The 16179-nt window shown below is 45.4% G+C and overlaps 1 protein-coding gene and 2 long non-coding RNA genes across 4 annotated transcripts; all 3 read right to left on the bottom strand.

The window, feature by feature from the left end:
- Window positions 1-1252: 1252 nt before the first annotated feature.
- LOC117464542 (serine/arginine-rich splicing factor 6-like) lies at window positions 1253-3746 on the bottom strand. The gene is made up of 4 exons (XM_071206872.1): window positions 3005-3746; window positions 1910-1980; window positions 1482-1694; window positions 1253-1398 (listed from the first exon to the last, which is right to left on the bottom strand). Exons 1-2 carry the CDS (start codon window positions 3744-3746, stop codon window positions 1934-1936), a joined length of 789 nt encoding a protein of 262 aa, XP_071062973.1. The 3' UTR covers window positions 1253-1398; window positions 1482-1694; window positions 1910-1933.
- A 178-nt stretch (window positions 3747-3924) lies between these two features.
- LOC117464543 (uncharacterized) lies at window positions 3925-5501 on the bottom strand. The gene is made up of 3 exons (XR_004554103.1): window positions 5375-5501; window positions 4358-4457; window positions 3925-4004 (listed from the first exon to the last, which is right to left on the bottom strand). It is a non-coding gene; the product is annotated as an uncharacterized lncRNA (long non-coding RNA).
- A 3342-nt stretch (window positions 5502-8843) lies between these two features.
- LOC117464541 (uncharacterized) lies at window positions 8844-14048 on the bottom strand. 2 transcript variants are annotated; one of them, XR_004554101.2, is made up of 6 exons: window positions 13965-14048; window positions 12880-12950; window positions 12602-12664; window positions 12452-12519; window positions 12292-12368; window positions 8844-9225 (listed from the first exon to the last, which is right to left on the bottom strand). It is a non-coding gene; the product is annotated as an uncharacterized lncRNA (long non-coding RNA). The 2 variants fall into 2 exon arrangements; XR_004554100.2 differs by having other exon boundaries at window positions 8844-9199.
- Window positions 14049-16179: the final 2131 nt, after the last annotated feature.

The following is a 16179-nucleotide window of genomic DNA, read 5'->3' as shown; positions in this document are numbered from 1 at the left end:
CGTAACCCCAGTACTCAGAGTAACATGAAGTGAGATGTCTCACCAGACGGCCCTCCTTGCTATGGTGAAGCGAGAAGAGGTGCTTATTTTGAATGACGCATGCGTCGTGGCGCAGGCTACTTATAGGGGGTGATTTCCCCTGACGTTGACGTCAAGAATCACCGGCCAATCAGGATTGACGTAATGAGATTGATGCTTCTGTTTGCTCCGCGATGAGGCGCATCCCATAGTGAGACATCTCACTTCATGTTACTCTGAGTACTGGGGTTACGTAAGTAACCTATAGTTATTGACTGTCTGATCAGTATGACAGATGAGCAGATCGCCACTGGGCTTTCAACTAAAGACACAGACACGCAGAAACTGCGGCATGTGTATGGACTTATCGGTACTGCAATTTCTGGAGTGGCGTTCTGGTGCTCTCCGTCAGAACTGCACCCCTGTCAGTCGAGACATATACCACGTGATGACACGTTAGGCTCGTGTTGTGTTCAAGGACCCTGATCTTTTGGCCAGGAAAAACAGGCACTCGCTTGTTTAATTTGTTTGCGGTCTAGATTTCTTTCATTTTTTTATTTTTTGCGTGTGTTTATAAATGACATCGAGGGCCGTACCAAATTGTCTCGCGGGCCGTATACGGCCCGGAGGCCGGAGGTTCCCCACCCCTGCCGTAGAGTCTCACTCTGAGCGAGTGCTGCTCCAGCTGCTCTCGGCTTCGTCCATACTAATTCATTCATTCATTCAATGCTCGCCGGTTCCGCGGTTCCACATTGTTTGTTGTGAGGAGTCTGATATATTTAATATATTTATATTTTAGTGCGACAGCCAGGGGTGACAGGCGCGTACGCGTCACAGGCAGCTTGCTGTTGCTAGATTGGGTGGTTTTCCGCATTATTTTGAAGCCTGTTTACGGTGTGTTTTAACTGGGTTTTCGGCTGAAAGGCATATGAAATCTGGCACACTTTTGAACGCCGTTATAATACAGTGCTGAGAATGAACGCACTTTTGAACGCCGTTATACAGCGCTGAGAATGAACGCGTTCTCAATTACGTTCATCTAGCGGAAATACAGTACGTTCAGTTCACGTTCGCCCAAAATATGAACGCGTTCATGAACGATCGTTCATTGAACGCGTTCAGGTACATCACTGCCTACGGGTGCCACTCCCACTTAACCCCGTTTCCCTGCCAGTTTTTTTCCTTAGAATACACCTTTAATTCTGTAACAAAAAAAGACAAAAAAAATCTCCAGAAAAAAATGAACAGATGAGTTATCCAACCACATTAATTTTAATAAAATATGAAATACATTGTTATTTACTTTTTACATGGGAAAGACTGCCCTTCATATTGCCCTCCACCTCCTCTCCTCTTCCTCTCATTTTCTCCCTCTAAAAACTAAAATAATAATTAAAAACTTAAATGTCGTACAAATGAACTCAATTCAACGAAACGTGGTGATAACATTAAATGATCTATACCTTTTTTTGTGAGAGGTCAAACTTAAGTATTGCCTCCTCCCTTCCTCTCCTCATTTCCTCTCAGGTCTCTAAAAGATAAAAGGAAAACATGTTAAAATCTTCAAATAACACGTGAACAGAACTTGGTGAAATCTCGTATCAGTATTTGACCTTCTTTACATGAGAAGTCATGCCTAGTTTTGCCCCTCCACCTCCTCTCCTACCCTCTCCTCTCTAAAAATAAAAACAAGTGATGTTAGAATCTTCAAAAATAACGTGTGAACCTTTATATATACAGTCTATGGTGTGAACAGATGAACTGAACTTCCTGAAATCTAGAAACAAAAGATTGAATAACTTGGTTTTTACCTTTTTTGCATGTGAAGTTCTCTACAAACGTAAATAGCTTTGTGAAATCTAGAAATTATATTGGATATCTTGATTATTACCATTTTGTTTGTGACATGTCACTCTTAATTTTGCCTCCCTCCTCCTCTCCTCTTCGCTTCTTTGCTCCCCTCTGGAAAAACAACAACACATGCAAACACTGTTAAAAACAAGTAGTACGAATGAAAATGTTAAAATGATATTTACCTTTAATAATGAGAGGGTTCCCACATGCCCCTCTCTCATATTTTCTCTTCTTGTATTCCTCGTCTTCCCTTAGTGTTTCTTCTCTACTCTTCTCTGCTGTGATCCTTTTCATCTCTCCTCTGTGCTCTTTAAACCTCTCTTTCTGATTGAATAACCCTTTTATCCCATTTTACACCCTTTCAATGTTTTTTTTTACCATTTTTAAACACCTTGTTGCTGATCTTACTATCACAGTTTGTACCACTACAGTTACTCTCCCCCCCCCCCCCTTCCCCAGTGTGGCCCCTGCCCTGAGGCCCTTGTCTCTGCAGACTCTTCTTGGCTGGGGTGGCCCTCGACAGACATATGGACCGCTATGACATGGTGTCGCCATCCTTTTCCTTCTCTGCACAGGGGGGCTTCACTGAGGGGGTGAAACACGTTGGAGGTTCACACTGTCCCCCCCAGATCCCCCCCACTCTGTGCAGACACCCTGCCTGAGTAATGGACCGGCAACAAGGATTCTAACCAGAGCAGGGTCCTTACATCTGATACACTTTCATTTAATTCAGTTCAATCCAATACTTACCGTTCACATTTAAAAATAGTTCATGACAAAGCAGTGCAATTTAAAGAAATATGAATTCATCAAATTTAAATATTTTTAGGTTCAAATCATTTCGACTGAATTGAGCTCAATTAAATGAGAAAATACTTACCCGTTCAAATCATTTAAACAAAAACAAATTGTTTTTTTAATTATTCAATTCAATTTGAACAGCTTACATTTAGATAAATGTAATTTAATTGAAATCTATTAAAAATAATTCCAATTAACTCAAATTCAAATCAATTCAATTTTAAGAAATACAATATAAACATATGTTACTCTATTTAGCCGGGGGAAAAAACATGTAGAAATTAAGTGGAAGGACAGAAGCGCTTAGCAGCACCGTTACCTGCTGACATACCTGCAGCCTCGGCTCCTCTCTTGCGCCACCTGCTGCCCACCTGGCTCCTCTTCTTCATCAGAAGTCGGACGCTCTTCATCCACTGCTGCTCCGGGACCTTCCTCACCGGTAGAGGCTCACGGGGGGGCTCGGGTCGGGGGGAGGAGCCGGACCGCTGCGGCCGCCGGAGGACGATCCTAGTGGGATGAGCACACGGCACCAGAGACCAGCCCTCCTCGGGAACAGGTGGGGAGGGTCTGCAGGAGAGGACAGGGGAGGAGGAGCAAGAAAAGCAAGAGCAAGAAGAAAAGCAAGAGGAGGAGCGAGAGGAGGAGGAGGAGCCGGACCGCTGCGGCCGCCGGAGGACGATCCTAGTGGGATGAGCACACGGCACCAGAGACCAGCCCTCCTCGGGAACAGGTGGGGAGGGTCTGCAGGAGAGGACAGGGGAGGAGGAGCAAGAAAAGCAAGAGCAAGAAGAAAAGCAAGAGGAAGAGCTAGAGGATGAGGTAGAGGAGGAGGAAGAGCTAGAACGAGAGCTAGAGCGAGAGCAAGAGCAAGTGCGAGAGGAAGAGGAGGAGGGGGAGGAGGAGGAGGAGGAGGAGGAGGAGGAGGAGCGAGAGGAAGAGCGAGAGGAAGAGCGAGAGGAAGAGCGAGAGGAGGAGGAGGAGGAGGACCTAATGGAGGAGCCAGGGTCAGACTTACCTTCATCCACAGCGCCTCTCCTGCTCCCCCTGCTGCCAGCCTGGTCCCTCCTCTTCATCAGAAGCCTCAGGTTCTTCTTCCACTTCGGCTCAGGGGCGGGGCCAGCTGGGGGGCCAAGGTGGGAGCCGGCAGAGGAGTTGCAGACCACCCTGAAGGGGGTGCGAGAAGAAGAAGTGTTAGATCCAGAGGCAGCTGTACCTGGGGAGCCAGGTGAGGAGCCACTCTGGGAGGGGGGGGCTGGGGTCCTGCGCAGGATGAGGCGTGGCCGGCTGGGGTCTGGCAGGAGGACCGCTGTCCACTTGTAGTGCCGGTCCATCTGAAGGTCAAAATAAATACAACAATCAGACCACTGCTCCACGTCATGACGACACACCAGCGAGGGTTACACAATAATCACTCTCTCATCACATACTGAATTAAAAGGAGGACAATGCAATAATACATTGTTCAAACAAGCGCTGCAGAAAGTGAAACAGACATGAGAGCATTTTACTGAAATATGAGCTAAAGAAAGGAAGCTTGCAAGAAACAGCCATGGCTGTAATGTGCACACTTTTTAAAAACATGTCTTGCCTTTACTTTTCTCAAGGACAATAAATCCATATGTGTTTATAGTAATTGTGTAAAATGTGTGATGTTTAGCTTCTGGAAAGTGTTCGCCCTTCTTACCGTGGTTCTCAGTGGACTGAATGAAGCGGAGCCAGGTGAGGAGCCAGGTGCTGCTGGGATCCTGCGAAGGATGAGCTGCCCACTTGTTTGCTTGGACCAACTGAAGGTGATAAACACAACACATCAGGTTAATATACCATGGAGTGTTACACCAGAATCACTTCCACATATTGAATTCTAAGGATCAATTATTGTAAAGAACATGTACGAAAACTAAACACGAGCAAGAGTAAAGAGTGTTTGCAGTATAAAATAGTAGCAAAGTCCCAAATGGATGCATTTGTTTCACACTTTCTTTACATTGCCTTACAAATGTTAACATATTGCTGGAACAAGGCATACAGAAAGCAAACTGTGAAAAATATGCATGCTTCAGGCTGAATAAAGGACTCAAGAATGCACCAACTTTTGTCTCAATACATCTGAATTTATGAGAACATATTTAGAATTTATATAGAAAATGTTATTTCTAATCCTAGTTTGTACTGCTATGTTTCAATGCTTTTTTACAGTGAGGTTTACATTAAGCAGGTTTATATAACTTTCACAGAGGCAAAATTACGCCACAATTTCTTCAACAATATGTTAATTTAAGCTCTCCTACTAATTGACAATAGCATGTAAATATAAATCTATTTCTGTTGCAGCTATTTCACTTAATCTAATGATCAAGAAACGAGGGCAATCGTGAATATCAGTCATATATATTCAATAAAAAGGATAAAATAATGTTTTAACTTGTAAGCTTGTTTCAGTTATGGTTTGTAGCACTACAAAGAAAAAGGTAAAATCAACATACGTTAGCATGCTAACTTTTTCAACAGGTGAAACGGTTGGTCAGTATTTTGTCACAACAGGATTATTACACTCTGATTTGATTAATTAACAATACAAATAGAAGAAATTGTCAATATCTTCAGATATATATGTGATTGTGTACGGGGTTTGGAGAGCGTCAGTGGTAAAATGCATTGAAAACAACGTGGGTGAAAAAAGTGAATAAATGTCACATCTAACCCGAAAAACGTCCTGTACGTTTTGACAGTAGGGTTTAGGGAGAGGTCCGGAAGCAAATCGTATCAGGTTTATGAGTTTGTTTTCAGAGAAATCGTCGAGTGAGAGCAGAAATGTTGAGTTTCTGACCGTCAGGAAGTTTGTGTTTGTTCAAACTAAGAGCATTAACCTGGAGAGCCTGCATAGCAACCACGGAACCCTCAAGTCTCGCTCAGAGCTCTCGTGAGGCCAGGTCATATTGTTGTTACATTTAATTTAATATAACTATCATCGAAATATCTAGCGTAGGAGCATCACATCAAAACACTCCTAGAACTAGATTTCGACTCATGGTCTCCTGATATAAACGAAACTAAAGACGATGTGCACAAGCAAAGTTGAACAAATGTGAAAAATAATGCGACCATGAATAAATGAGCCACTTATTGCAAAAACAACGTTCGTTTGAATTAATATCACTAACCTTGTGTCCATGACAGCACCTGGGCCTCCTGTAATACAGTTTCCTCTGATGATACAGTTTGAGAAACACACTAGACCAGTGGTAACCAACCTTTTCAAGCCCAAGATCACTTTTTATTCCAAAATGTAAACCGAGATCTACCAATCCGATATCTTCCAAAAAACCCACTTAGGAGTAAGACTATTCATCGTCATATTTATTTTTGCAAGGCAAGGCAAGTTTATTTATATAGCACTTTTCAACACAAGGCAATTCAAAGTGCTTTACAAAAAATGAAAGACATTAAGAAAATGGCATTTAAAATCAGTCATTAAAAAGAAAAGCTAATAAAATAAACATTAAAAGAAAAATACATGGATAAAAGTTACAGTGCAGTCTAAGATATGAATAGTTCAATTAAAAGCAGCGACAAAAAGAAAAGTCTTCAGCCTGGATTTAAAAGTAGTACGAGTTGCAGCGGACCTGCAGGTTTCTGGGAGCTTGTTCCAGATATTTGGAGCATAATAACTGAACGCTGCTTCTCCATGTTTAGTTCTGACTCTGTGGACAGAAAGCTGACCGGTCCCTGAAGACCTGAGAGATCTGGATGGTTCATCATTTAGCAGGAGGTCAGAAATGTATTTTGGGCCAAAACCATATTCATCTGGATGAAGGGTGTTATTTTCCCCATAAGGATCAAGTTGCTGCAAATTATCCCGCTTATTACATGACCACATTCTCAACAAAGTAACAACATGACTCCCAATATTAATTGAAATGCTTTTATGGATTTAGAAAATGTTTTTATTGATTTAAAAAATAGTTGTATGTTGTGGCACTACAATGTATTGATTTAAATTGACATGCATCCGCTAAGAAAAATAGTAATCAATCAATTGCAATCAATTTATGTTACAACAGGCTCAATGTACGTGTAAAGATGCACACAAAGAAAGACACAGTTATGCACAGTTATCTGTGCAATGTACAATATTCATATTTACGGTAGGCATACAGTATCTGTTCAATACAAACTATTCATATTTACAGTATCTGTTCAATGCACTATATTTAGTTTCTCAGTTGAATTAGTAATATTCACATGTACAGATATTAGCCTACAGTTCAATGTAATCCATATTAAGTTGCTCTGTTCAATGCACAATATATTTCCAATGCTCAAGTTGCTCTATCAGCCTGCCTTTAATGAGACTGCTGTGACTGCACATTATCTGTAAGCCTTTTGAAATCTGGCTGATAGTTAGTGATTGCCAGCCGGAGGCAGTCAGTAAGATGTTCTATACTTGGATTTAATTATTTTCATTTGTGAAAAGGCCGTTTCACATAAGTATGTGGAGCCAAAGTAGGCCTTCAGTTTAAGCGCACATGACACAATCAGTGGATACCTCTCTCTACTCACGAGTGACCAAAAGTCCTGATCTCTTGCTCTGGCCTTCAATTCAATGTCGTTTTGCATTTCAATGATCTCCATGTCGACAACACCCATAGGTAATGTAAACACCTCCTGCATTTTAGCTGACAGCTGTTCAATGTCAACGCTGAGGAAAGGGTTTGATACAAAACCAACTACTTGCCCCATGTCTTGTAGCTCCACAAATCGAGCACCAAATTCTGATGTCAGTTTGTTCAAATGGGCGCAGAATTGTTCAGGATGGAAAGCAGTTTTGTCTGTGAGGTTTTGTGACACCTTTTCAAGATTTGGGAAGTGTGTCAGCCTCGCATGTCTTAACTGAGTGGTCCACAAACTGAGCTTCACTTTGAATGCCTCCACTGCGCTAATCATGTGACCAAGCTCTCGGTCTTTCCCTTGCAATTCTCGGTTAAGGTCATTGAGTTTTGCAGTCAGATCGGAAAGGAACCCCAAGTCCAATAACCAAGTATCGTTGGACAGCTGCTCATACTCCTCGTTCCTCGACTTCAGAAAACTGATGATCTCTGGTGGCAAATCCAGAAAACGCTGGAGCACCTTGCCCCGACTGAGCCACCTTACATCTGCGTGAAGGATCAAATCTCCATACACAGAGTCGAGCTCGTCCAATAAAGACTTAAATAGCCGGTGCTGGAGTGCTTTTGCGCGAATTGAGTTGACAATCTTAACAACAACATTCATTACATGTGACATGTCAATTGCTTTAGCTGCCAATGCCTGTTGATGTATCACACAGTGATAGTTTACAAATGGTGGAAAGTCTGGGTCTTTTCTGCACAGCGCAACAAATCCTGAACGAACACCGAGCATCGCTGGTGCCCCATCGGTTGTGAAGGACACTATTTTATGAATGGGAATCTTGTACTCACGAACATAGTCCTTGAATGCCTTCTACACATCCTCACCCCTGGTTCTTTCTTTCAATGGGATAAGGGCAAGAACGGCCTCCTTGACAGTAAAATCCGTGAAAACCATTCGGACAAACACACCTAGCTGGGCTGTGTCTGTGGCATCGGTAGACTCGTCAAATTGAACTGAAAAGTATTCCGAGAGAGACAAGTCTTTTAATACTTGCTGGGATACATCTTCGGACAATGACTGGACTCTTCTGGCTACAGTAGGTGCACCAAGTGGTACACTTTTTATCCTTGCTTTTATGTCCTCTTTGTTTTTGAAATCCGCAAACAAGACGTCAGCTGTGGCGCTCATTGCTTCTTTAATCATCTCACCATCCGTAAATGGTTTTTTGTGCTGAGCCAAAATATGGCTAATCCGGAGGGACGTTTCTGTAGCTGCATTGCTCTTTGCTGTAGGCGCGATGAAAAGCGACTGCTGTGCTTTTAGTCCTCTTTTCAGTTCATCAATTCTTTTGGTTCTTAATGCGCTGTTGAGTGGATATGAGTCTTTGAATTTACCATGGGTGATCGCATGATGGCGCTCCAGGTTGCCTCGTTTCGCCAAGGCTACCGCCTGTTGGCATATGAGGCAGTCTTCTCTTTCGCTGATGTGAAAATAAATTCATGCTCCCATTCCGGGTGGAAATAATACGTTTTTGATTTATTTTTCGCCGGACCCTCAGCCATATCGATGTTAGTTTTTTAATGCATCAATCTGGTGCACTTTGAGAGCAAAATTAGGGACTAAATCTATGGATACATCTCTCAACACCCATATGAAACAGAACTGTAAACAGCTTTACTTTTTCTTTCAACATTTATTTGAACAGCAAGTGGAGGCAAAAGTGACTGCACCCAAAACAATAAACCTGCTAGCTAACTAGCCTAAACTCAGTAACAGAATGTGGGCAACACGTTCTTCTCCACAGCTGCGCGACCTCTGAGTCAGACGTCACTTCCCCCTTTTCTATCCTACGGGTGCCACTCCCCCTGAACCCCGTTTCCCTGCCAGTTTTTTTCCTTAGAATACACCTTTAATTCTGTAACAAAAAAAAACAAAGAAAATCTCCAGAAAAAAATGAACAGATGAGTTATCCATCCATCCATCCATCCATCTTCTCCCGCTTATCCGTGGTCGGGTCGCGGGGGTAGCAGTTCCAGCAGAGAGCCCCAAACTTTCTTTTCCCTGGCGACATCAACCAGCTCTGACTGGGGGATCCCAAGGCGCTCCCAGGCCAGCGAAGAGATATAATCCCTCCACCTGGTCCTAGGTCTACCCCTTGGTCTCTTCCCAGCTGGACGTGCCTGGAACACCTCCCTAGGGAGGCGCCCAGGTGGCATCCTAACTAGGTGCCCGAACCACCTCAACTGGCTTCTTTCGACGCGAAGGAGGAGCGGCTCAACTCCGAGTCCCTCCCTGATGACCGAACTTCTCACCTTATCTTTAAGGGAGACACCAGCCACCCGGCGGAGGAAACCCATCTCGGCCGCTTGTATCCGCGATCTCGTTCTTTCGGTCATGACCCATCCTTCATGACCATAGGTGAGGGTAGGAACGAAAATGGCCCGGTAGACAGAGAGCTTTGCCTTCCGGCTCAGCTCCCTTTTCGTCACAACGGTGCGGTAAAGCGACTGCAATACCGCTCCCGCTGCTCCGATTCTCCGGCCCATCTCACGCTCCATTGATCCCTCACTCGAGAACAAGACCCCGAGATACTTGAACTCCTTCACTTGGGGTAAGGACTCATTCCCTACTTGGAGTGGACAGTCCATCGGTTTCCTGCTGAGAACCATGGCCTCAGATTTGGAGGTGCTGATCCTCATCCCAGCCGCTTCACACTCGGTTGCGAACCGATCCAGTGAGTGCTGAAGGTCGCAGACCGATGAAGCCATCAGAACCACATCATCTGCAAAAAGCAGTGGTGCAATCCTTAGTCCACCGAACTGCAGACCCCCCCCCCCACGACTACGCCTCGAAATCCGATCCATGTATATTACAAACAGGATTGGTGACAAAGCGCAGCCCTGGCGGAGGCCAACCCTCACCGGAAATGGGTCCGACTTACTGCCGAGGACCCGGACACAGCTCTCGCTTTGGGAGTACAGAGATTGGATGGCCCTGAGTAGAGACCCCCTCACCCCATACTCCCGCAGCACCTCCCACAGTAACTCCCTGGGAACCCGGTCATACGCCTTCTCCAAGTCTACAAAACACATGTAGACCGGATAAGCGTACTCCCAGGCCCCCTCCAGGATCCTTGCGAGAGTAAAAAGCTGATCCGTCGTTCCACGACCAGGACGGAATCCGCATTGTTCCTCCTCAATCTGAGGTTCGACAATCGGCCTGACCCTCCTTTCGAGTACCTTGGAGTAAACTTTCCCGGGGAGGCTGAGTAGTGTGATGCCTCTGTAATTGGCACACACCCTCTGATCCCCCTTTTTGAAAAGGGGGACCACCACCCCGGTCTGCCACTCCTTCGGTACCGTTTCCGACTTCCACGCAACGTTGATGAGACGTGTCAACCATGACAGTCCCTCAACACCCAGAGCCTTCAGCATTTCCGGGCGGATCTCATCCACCCCCGGGGCTTTGCCACTGTGGAGTTGTTTGACGACCTCAGTGACCTCCCCCCGGGAGATTGGCGTTGATCCCCCGTCATACTCCAGCTCTGCCTCTAACATAGAGGGCGGAGTTGTCGGGTTCAGGAGTTCCTCAAAGTGTTCCTTCCAACGTCCCAACACTCCATCAGTTGAGGTCAACAACGTCCCATCCTTACTGTACACAGCTTGGATGGTTCCCTGCTTCCCCCTCCTGAGGTGTCGGACAGTTTTCCAGAACAACTTTGGTGCCGCCCGAAAGTCCTTCTCCATGTCTTCTCCGAACTTCTCCCACACCCGCTGCTTTGCCTCGGCCACGGATGAGGCTGCTGCCCTTCGGGCCTGTCGGTACCTTGCAACTGCTTCGGGAGTCCCCCGGGATAACAAATCCCTGAAGGCCTCCTTCTTCAGTCGGACGGCTTCCCTGACCACCGGTGTCCACCAGGAGGTTCGAGGGTTACCGCCCCTTGAGGCACCTAAGACCTTGAGACCACAGCTCCCCACCGCGGCTTCGGCAATAGAGGCTTTGAACACCGACCACTCTGGTTCAATGTCCCCAACCTCCACAGGAATGCCCGAAAAGCTCCGCCGGAGGTGTGAGTTGAAGGCCTCCTGAACTTGGGCCTCCTCCAGACGTTCCCAGTTCACCCGAACTACACGTTTGGGCTTACCAGGTCTATCCAGAGGCTTCCCCCGCCACTCGACCCAACTCACCACCAGATGGTGATCAGTTGACAACTCCGCCCCTCTCTTTACCCGAGTGTCCAAAACATACGGCCTCAGGTCCGATGATACGATAACGAAATCGATCATGGACCTTCTGCCTAGGGTGCTCTGGTACCACGTACACTTATGAGCATCCTTATGTTCGAACATGGTGTTTGTTATGGCCAATCCATGACTAGCACAGAAGTCCAGTAACAAACCACCACTCCGGTTCAGATCAGGGGGGCCGTTCCTCCCAATCACGCCCCTCCAAGTGTCTCCATCATTGCCCACATGTGCGTTGAAGTCTCCCAGCAAGACTAAGGAGTCCCCTTCAGGAGCCCCATACAGGACTCTTTCCAGGGTCTCCAAGAAGGCCGAATACTCTGAACTGCTGTTGGGTGCATAAGCACACACAACAGTCAGAGTTTTCCCCCCCATAACCCGCAGGCGTAGGGAGGCGACCCTCTCGTCCACTGGGGTAAACTCCAACAACGAAGCACCCAACCGGGGACTTGTGAGTATCCCCACACCCGCCCGGCGCCTCACACCTTGAGCAACTCCGGAGAAGAATAGAGTCCAACCCCTATCCAGAAGTAAGGTTCCAGAGCCGACGCTGTGCGTAGAGGTGAGCCCAACCAGATCCAACTGGTACCGCTCCACCTCCCGCACAAGCTCCGGCTCCTTCCCCCCCCAGAGAGGTGACGTTCCACGTCCCCAAAGCCAGCTTCTGTCGCCCGGGTCTGGTCCGTCGAGACCCTCCGCTTTCACTGCCTGAGTTATCCAACCACATTAATTTTAATAAAATATGAAATACATTGTTATTTACTTTTTACATGGGAAAGACTGCCCTTCATATTGCCCTCCACCTCCTCTCCTCTTCCTCTCATTTTCTCCCTCTAAAAACTAAAATAATAATTAAAAACTTAAAAGTCGTACAAATGAACTCAATTCAACGAAACATGGTGATAACATTAAATGATCTATACCTTTTTTTGTGAGAGGTCAAACTTAATTATTGCCTCCTCCCTTCCTCTCCTCATTTCCTCTCAGGTCTCTAAAAGATAAAAGGAAAACATGTTAAAATCTTCAAATAACACGTGAACAGAACTTGGTGAAATCTCGTATCAGTATTTGACCTTCTTTACATGAGAAGTCATGCCTAGTTTTGCCCCTCCACCTCCTCTCCTACCCTCTCCTCTCTAAAAATAAAAACAAGTGATGTTAGAATCTTCAAAAATAACGTGTGAACCTTTATATATACAGTCTATGGTGTGAACAGATGAACTGAACTTCCTGAAATCTAGAAACAAAAGATTGAATAACTTGGTTTTTACCTTTTTTGCATGTGAAGTTCTCTACAAACGTAAATAACTTTGTGAAATCTAGAAATTATATTGGATATCTTGATTATTACCATTTTGTTTGTGACATGTCACTCTTAATTTTGCCTCCCTCCTCCTCTCCTCTTCGCTTCTTTGCTCCCCTCTGGAAAAACAACAACACATGCAAACACTGTTAAAAACAAGTAGTACGAATGAAAATGTTAAAATGATATTTACCTTTAATAATGAGAGGGTTCCCACATGCCCCTCTCTCATATTTTCTCTTCTCGTATTCCTCGTCTTCCCTTAGTGTTTCTTCTCTACTCTTCTCTGCTGTGATCCTTTTCATCTCTCCTCTGTGCTCTTTAAACCTCTCTTTCTGATTGAATAACCCTTTTATCCCATTTTACACCCTTTCAATGTTTTTTTTTACCATTTTTAAACACCTTGTTGCTGATCTTACTATCACAGTTTGTACCACTACAGTTACTCTCCCCCCCCCCCTTCCCCAGTGTGGCCCCTGCCCTGAGGCCCTTGTCTCTGCAGACTCTTCTTGGCTGGGGTGGCCCTCGACAGACATATGGACCGCTATGACATGGTGTCGCCATCCTTTTCCTTCTCTGCACAGGGGGGCTTCACTGAGGGGGTGAAACACGTTGGAGGTTCACACTGTCCCCCCCAGATCCCCCCCACTCTGTGCAGACACCCTGCCTGAGTAATGGACCGGCAACAAGGATTCTAACCAGAGCAGGGTCCTTACATCTGATACACTTTCATTTAATTCAGTTCAATCCAATACTTACCGTTCACATTTAAAAATAGTTCATGACAAAGCAGTGCAATTTAAAAAAATATGAATTCATCAAATTTAAATATTTTTAGGTTCAAATCATTTCGACTGAATTGAGTTCAATTAAAGGAGAAAATACTTACCCGTTCAAATCATTTAAACAAAAACAAATTGTTTTTTTAATTCAATTTGAACAGCTTACATTTAGATAAATGTAATTTAATTGAAATCTATTAAAAATAATTCCATTTAACTCAAATTCAAATCAATTCAATTTTAAGAAATACAATATAAACATATGTTACTCTATTTAGCCGGGGAAAAAAACATGTAGAAATTAAGTGGAAGGACAGAAGCGCTTAGCAGCACCGTTACCTGCTGACATACCTGCAGCCTCGGCTCCTCTCTTGCGCCACCTGCTGCCCACCTGGCTCCTCTTCTTCATCAGAAGTCGGACGCTCTTCATCCACTGCTGCTCCGGGACCTTCCTCACCAGTAGAGGCTCACGGCGGGGCTCGGGTCGGGGGGAGGAGCCGGACCGCTGCGGCCGCCGGAGGACGATCCTAGTGGGATGAGCACACGGCACCAGAGACCAGCCCTCCTCGGGAACAGGTGGGGAGGGTCTGCAGGAGAGGACAGGGGAGGAGGAGCAAGAAAAGCAAGAGCAAGAAGAAAAGCAAGAGGAGGAGCGAGAGGAGGAGGAGGAGCCGGACCGCTGCGGCCGCCGGAGGACGATCCTAGTGGGATGAGCACACGGCACCAGAGACCAGCCCTCCTCAGGAACAGGTGGGGAGGGTCTGCAGGAGAGGACAGGGGAGGAGGAGCAAGAAAAGCAAGAGCAAGAAGAAAAGCAAGAGGAAGAGCTAGAGGATGAGGTAGAGGAGGAGGGAGAGCTAGAACGAGAGCTAGAGCGAGAGCAAGAGCAAGAGCGAGAGGAGGAGGAGGAGGAGGAGGAGGAGGAGGAGGAGGAGGAGCAAGAGCTAGAACGAGAGCTAGAGCGAGAGCAAGAGCGAGAGGAGGAGGAGGAGGAGGAGGAGGAGGAGGAGGAGGAGGAGGAGGAGGAAGAGGAAGAGCGAGAGGAAGAGCGAGAGGAGGAGGAGGAGGAGGAGGAGGACCTAATGGAGGAGCCAGGGTCAGACTTACCTTCATCCACAGCGCCTCTCCTGCTCCCCCTGCTGCCAGCCTGGTCCCTCCTCTTCATCAGAAGCCTCAGGTTCTTCTTCCACTTCGGCTCAGGGGCGGGGCCAGCTGGGGGGCCAAGGTGGGAGCCGGGGGAGGAGCTGTAGACCACCCTGAAGGGGGTGCGAGAAGAAGAAGTGTTAGATCCAGAGGCAGCTGTACCTGGGGAGCCAGGTGAGGAGCCACTCTGGGAGGGGGGGGCTGGGGTCCTGCGCAGGATGAGGCGGGGCCGGCTGGGGTCTGGCAGGAGGACCGCTGTCCACTTGTAGTGCCAGTCCATCTGAAGGTCAAAATAAATACAACAATCAGACCACTGCTCCACGTCATGACGACACACCAGCGAGGGTTACACAATAATCACTCTCTCATCACATACTGAATTAAAAGGAGGACAATGCAATAATACATTGTTCAAACAAGCGCTGCAGAAAGTGAAACAGACATGAGAGCATTTGACTGAAATATGAGCTAAAGAAAGGAAGCTTGCAAGAAACAGCCATGGCTGTAATGTGCACACTTTTTAAAAACATGTCTTGCCTTTACTTTTCTCAAGGACAATAAATCCATATGTGTTTATAGTAATTGTGTAAAATGTGTGATGTTTAGCTTCTGGAAAGTGTTCGCCCTTCTTACCGTGGTTCTCAGTGGACTGAATGAAGCGGAGCCAGGTGAGGAGCCAGGTGCTGCTGGGATCCTGCGAAGGATGAGCTGCCCACTTGTTTGCTTGGACCAACTGAAGGTGATAAACACATCAGGTTAATATACCATGGAGTGTTACACCAGAATCACTTCCACATATTGAATTCTAAGGATCAATTATTGTAAAGAACATGTACGAAAACTAAACACGAGCAAGAGTAAAGAGTGTTTGCAGTATAAAATAGTAGCAAAGTCCCAAATGGATGCATTTGTTTCACACTTTCTTTCCATTGCCTTACAAATGTTAACATGTTGCTGGAACAAGGCATAAAGAAAGCAAACTGTGAAAAATATGCATGCTTCAGGCTGAATAAAGGACTCAAGAATGCACCAACTTTTGTCTCAATACATCTGAATTTATGAGAACATATTTAGAATTTATTTAGAAAATGTTATTTCTAATCCTAGTTTGTACTGCTATGTCTCAATGCTTTTTTACAGTGAGGTTTACATTAAGCAGGTTTATATAACTTTCACAGAGGCAAAATTACGCCACAATGTCTTCAACAATATGTTAATTTAAGCTCTCCTACTAATTGACAATAGCATGTAAATATAAATCTATTTCTGTTGCAGCTATTTCACTTAATCTACTCTGTAATGATTAAGAAACGAGGACAATCGTGAATATCAGTCATATATATTCAATAAAAAGGATAAAATAATGTTTTAACTTGTAAGCTTGTTTCAGTTATGGTTTGTAGCACTACAAAGAAAAAGGTAA

The sequence above is a fragment of the Pseudochaenichthys georgianus genome, chromosome 19 (assembly GCF_902827115.2).
Source record: "Pseudochaenichthys georgianus chromosome 19, fPseGeo1.2, whole genome shotgun sequence".
Classification (NCBI taxonomy): Eukaryota; Metazoa; Chordata; class Actinopteri; order Perciformes; family Channichthyidae; genus Pseudochaenichthys; species Pseudochaenichthys georgianus.
The sequence above is the reverse complement of the archived record's forward strand: the minus strand, read 5'-3'. Positions and strand labels throughout refer to the sequence as shown.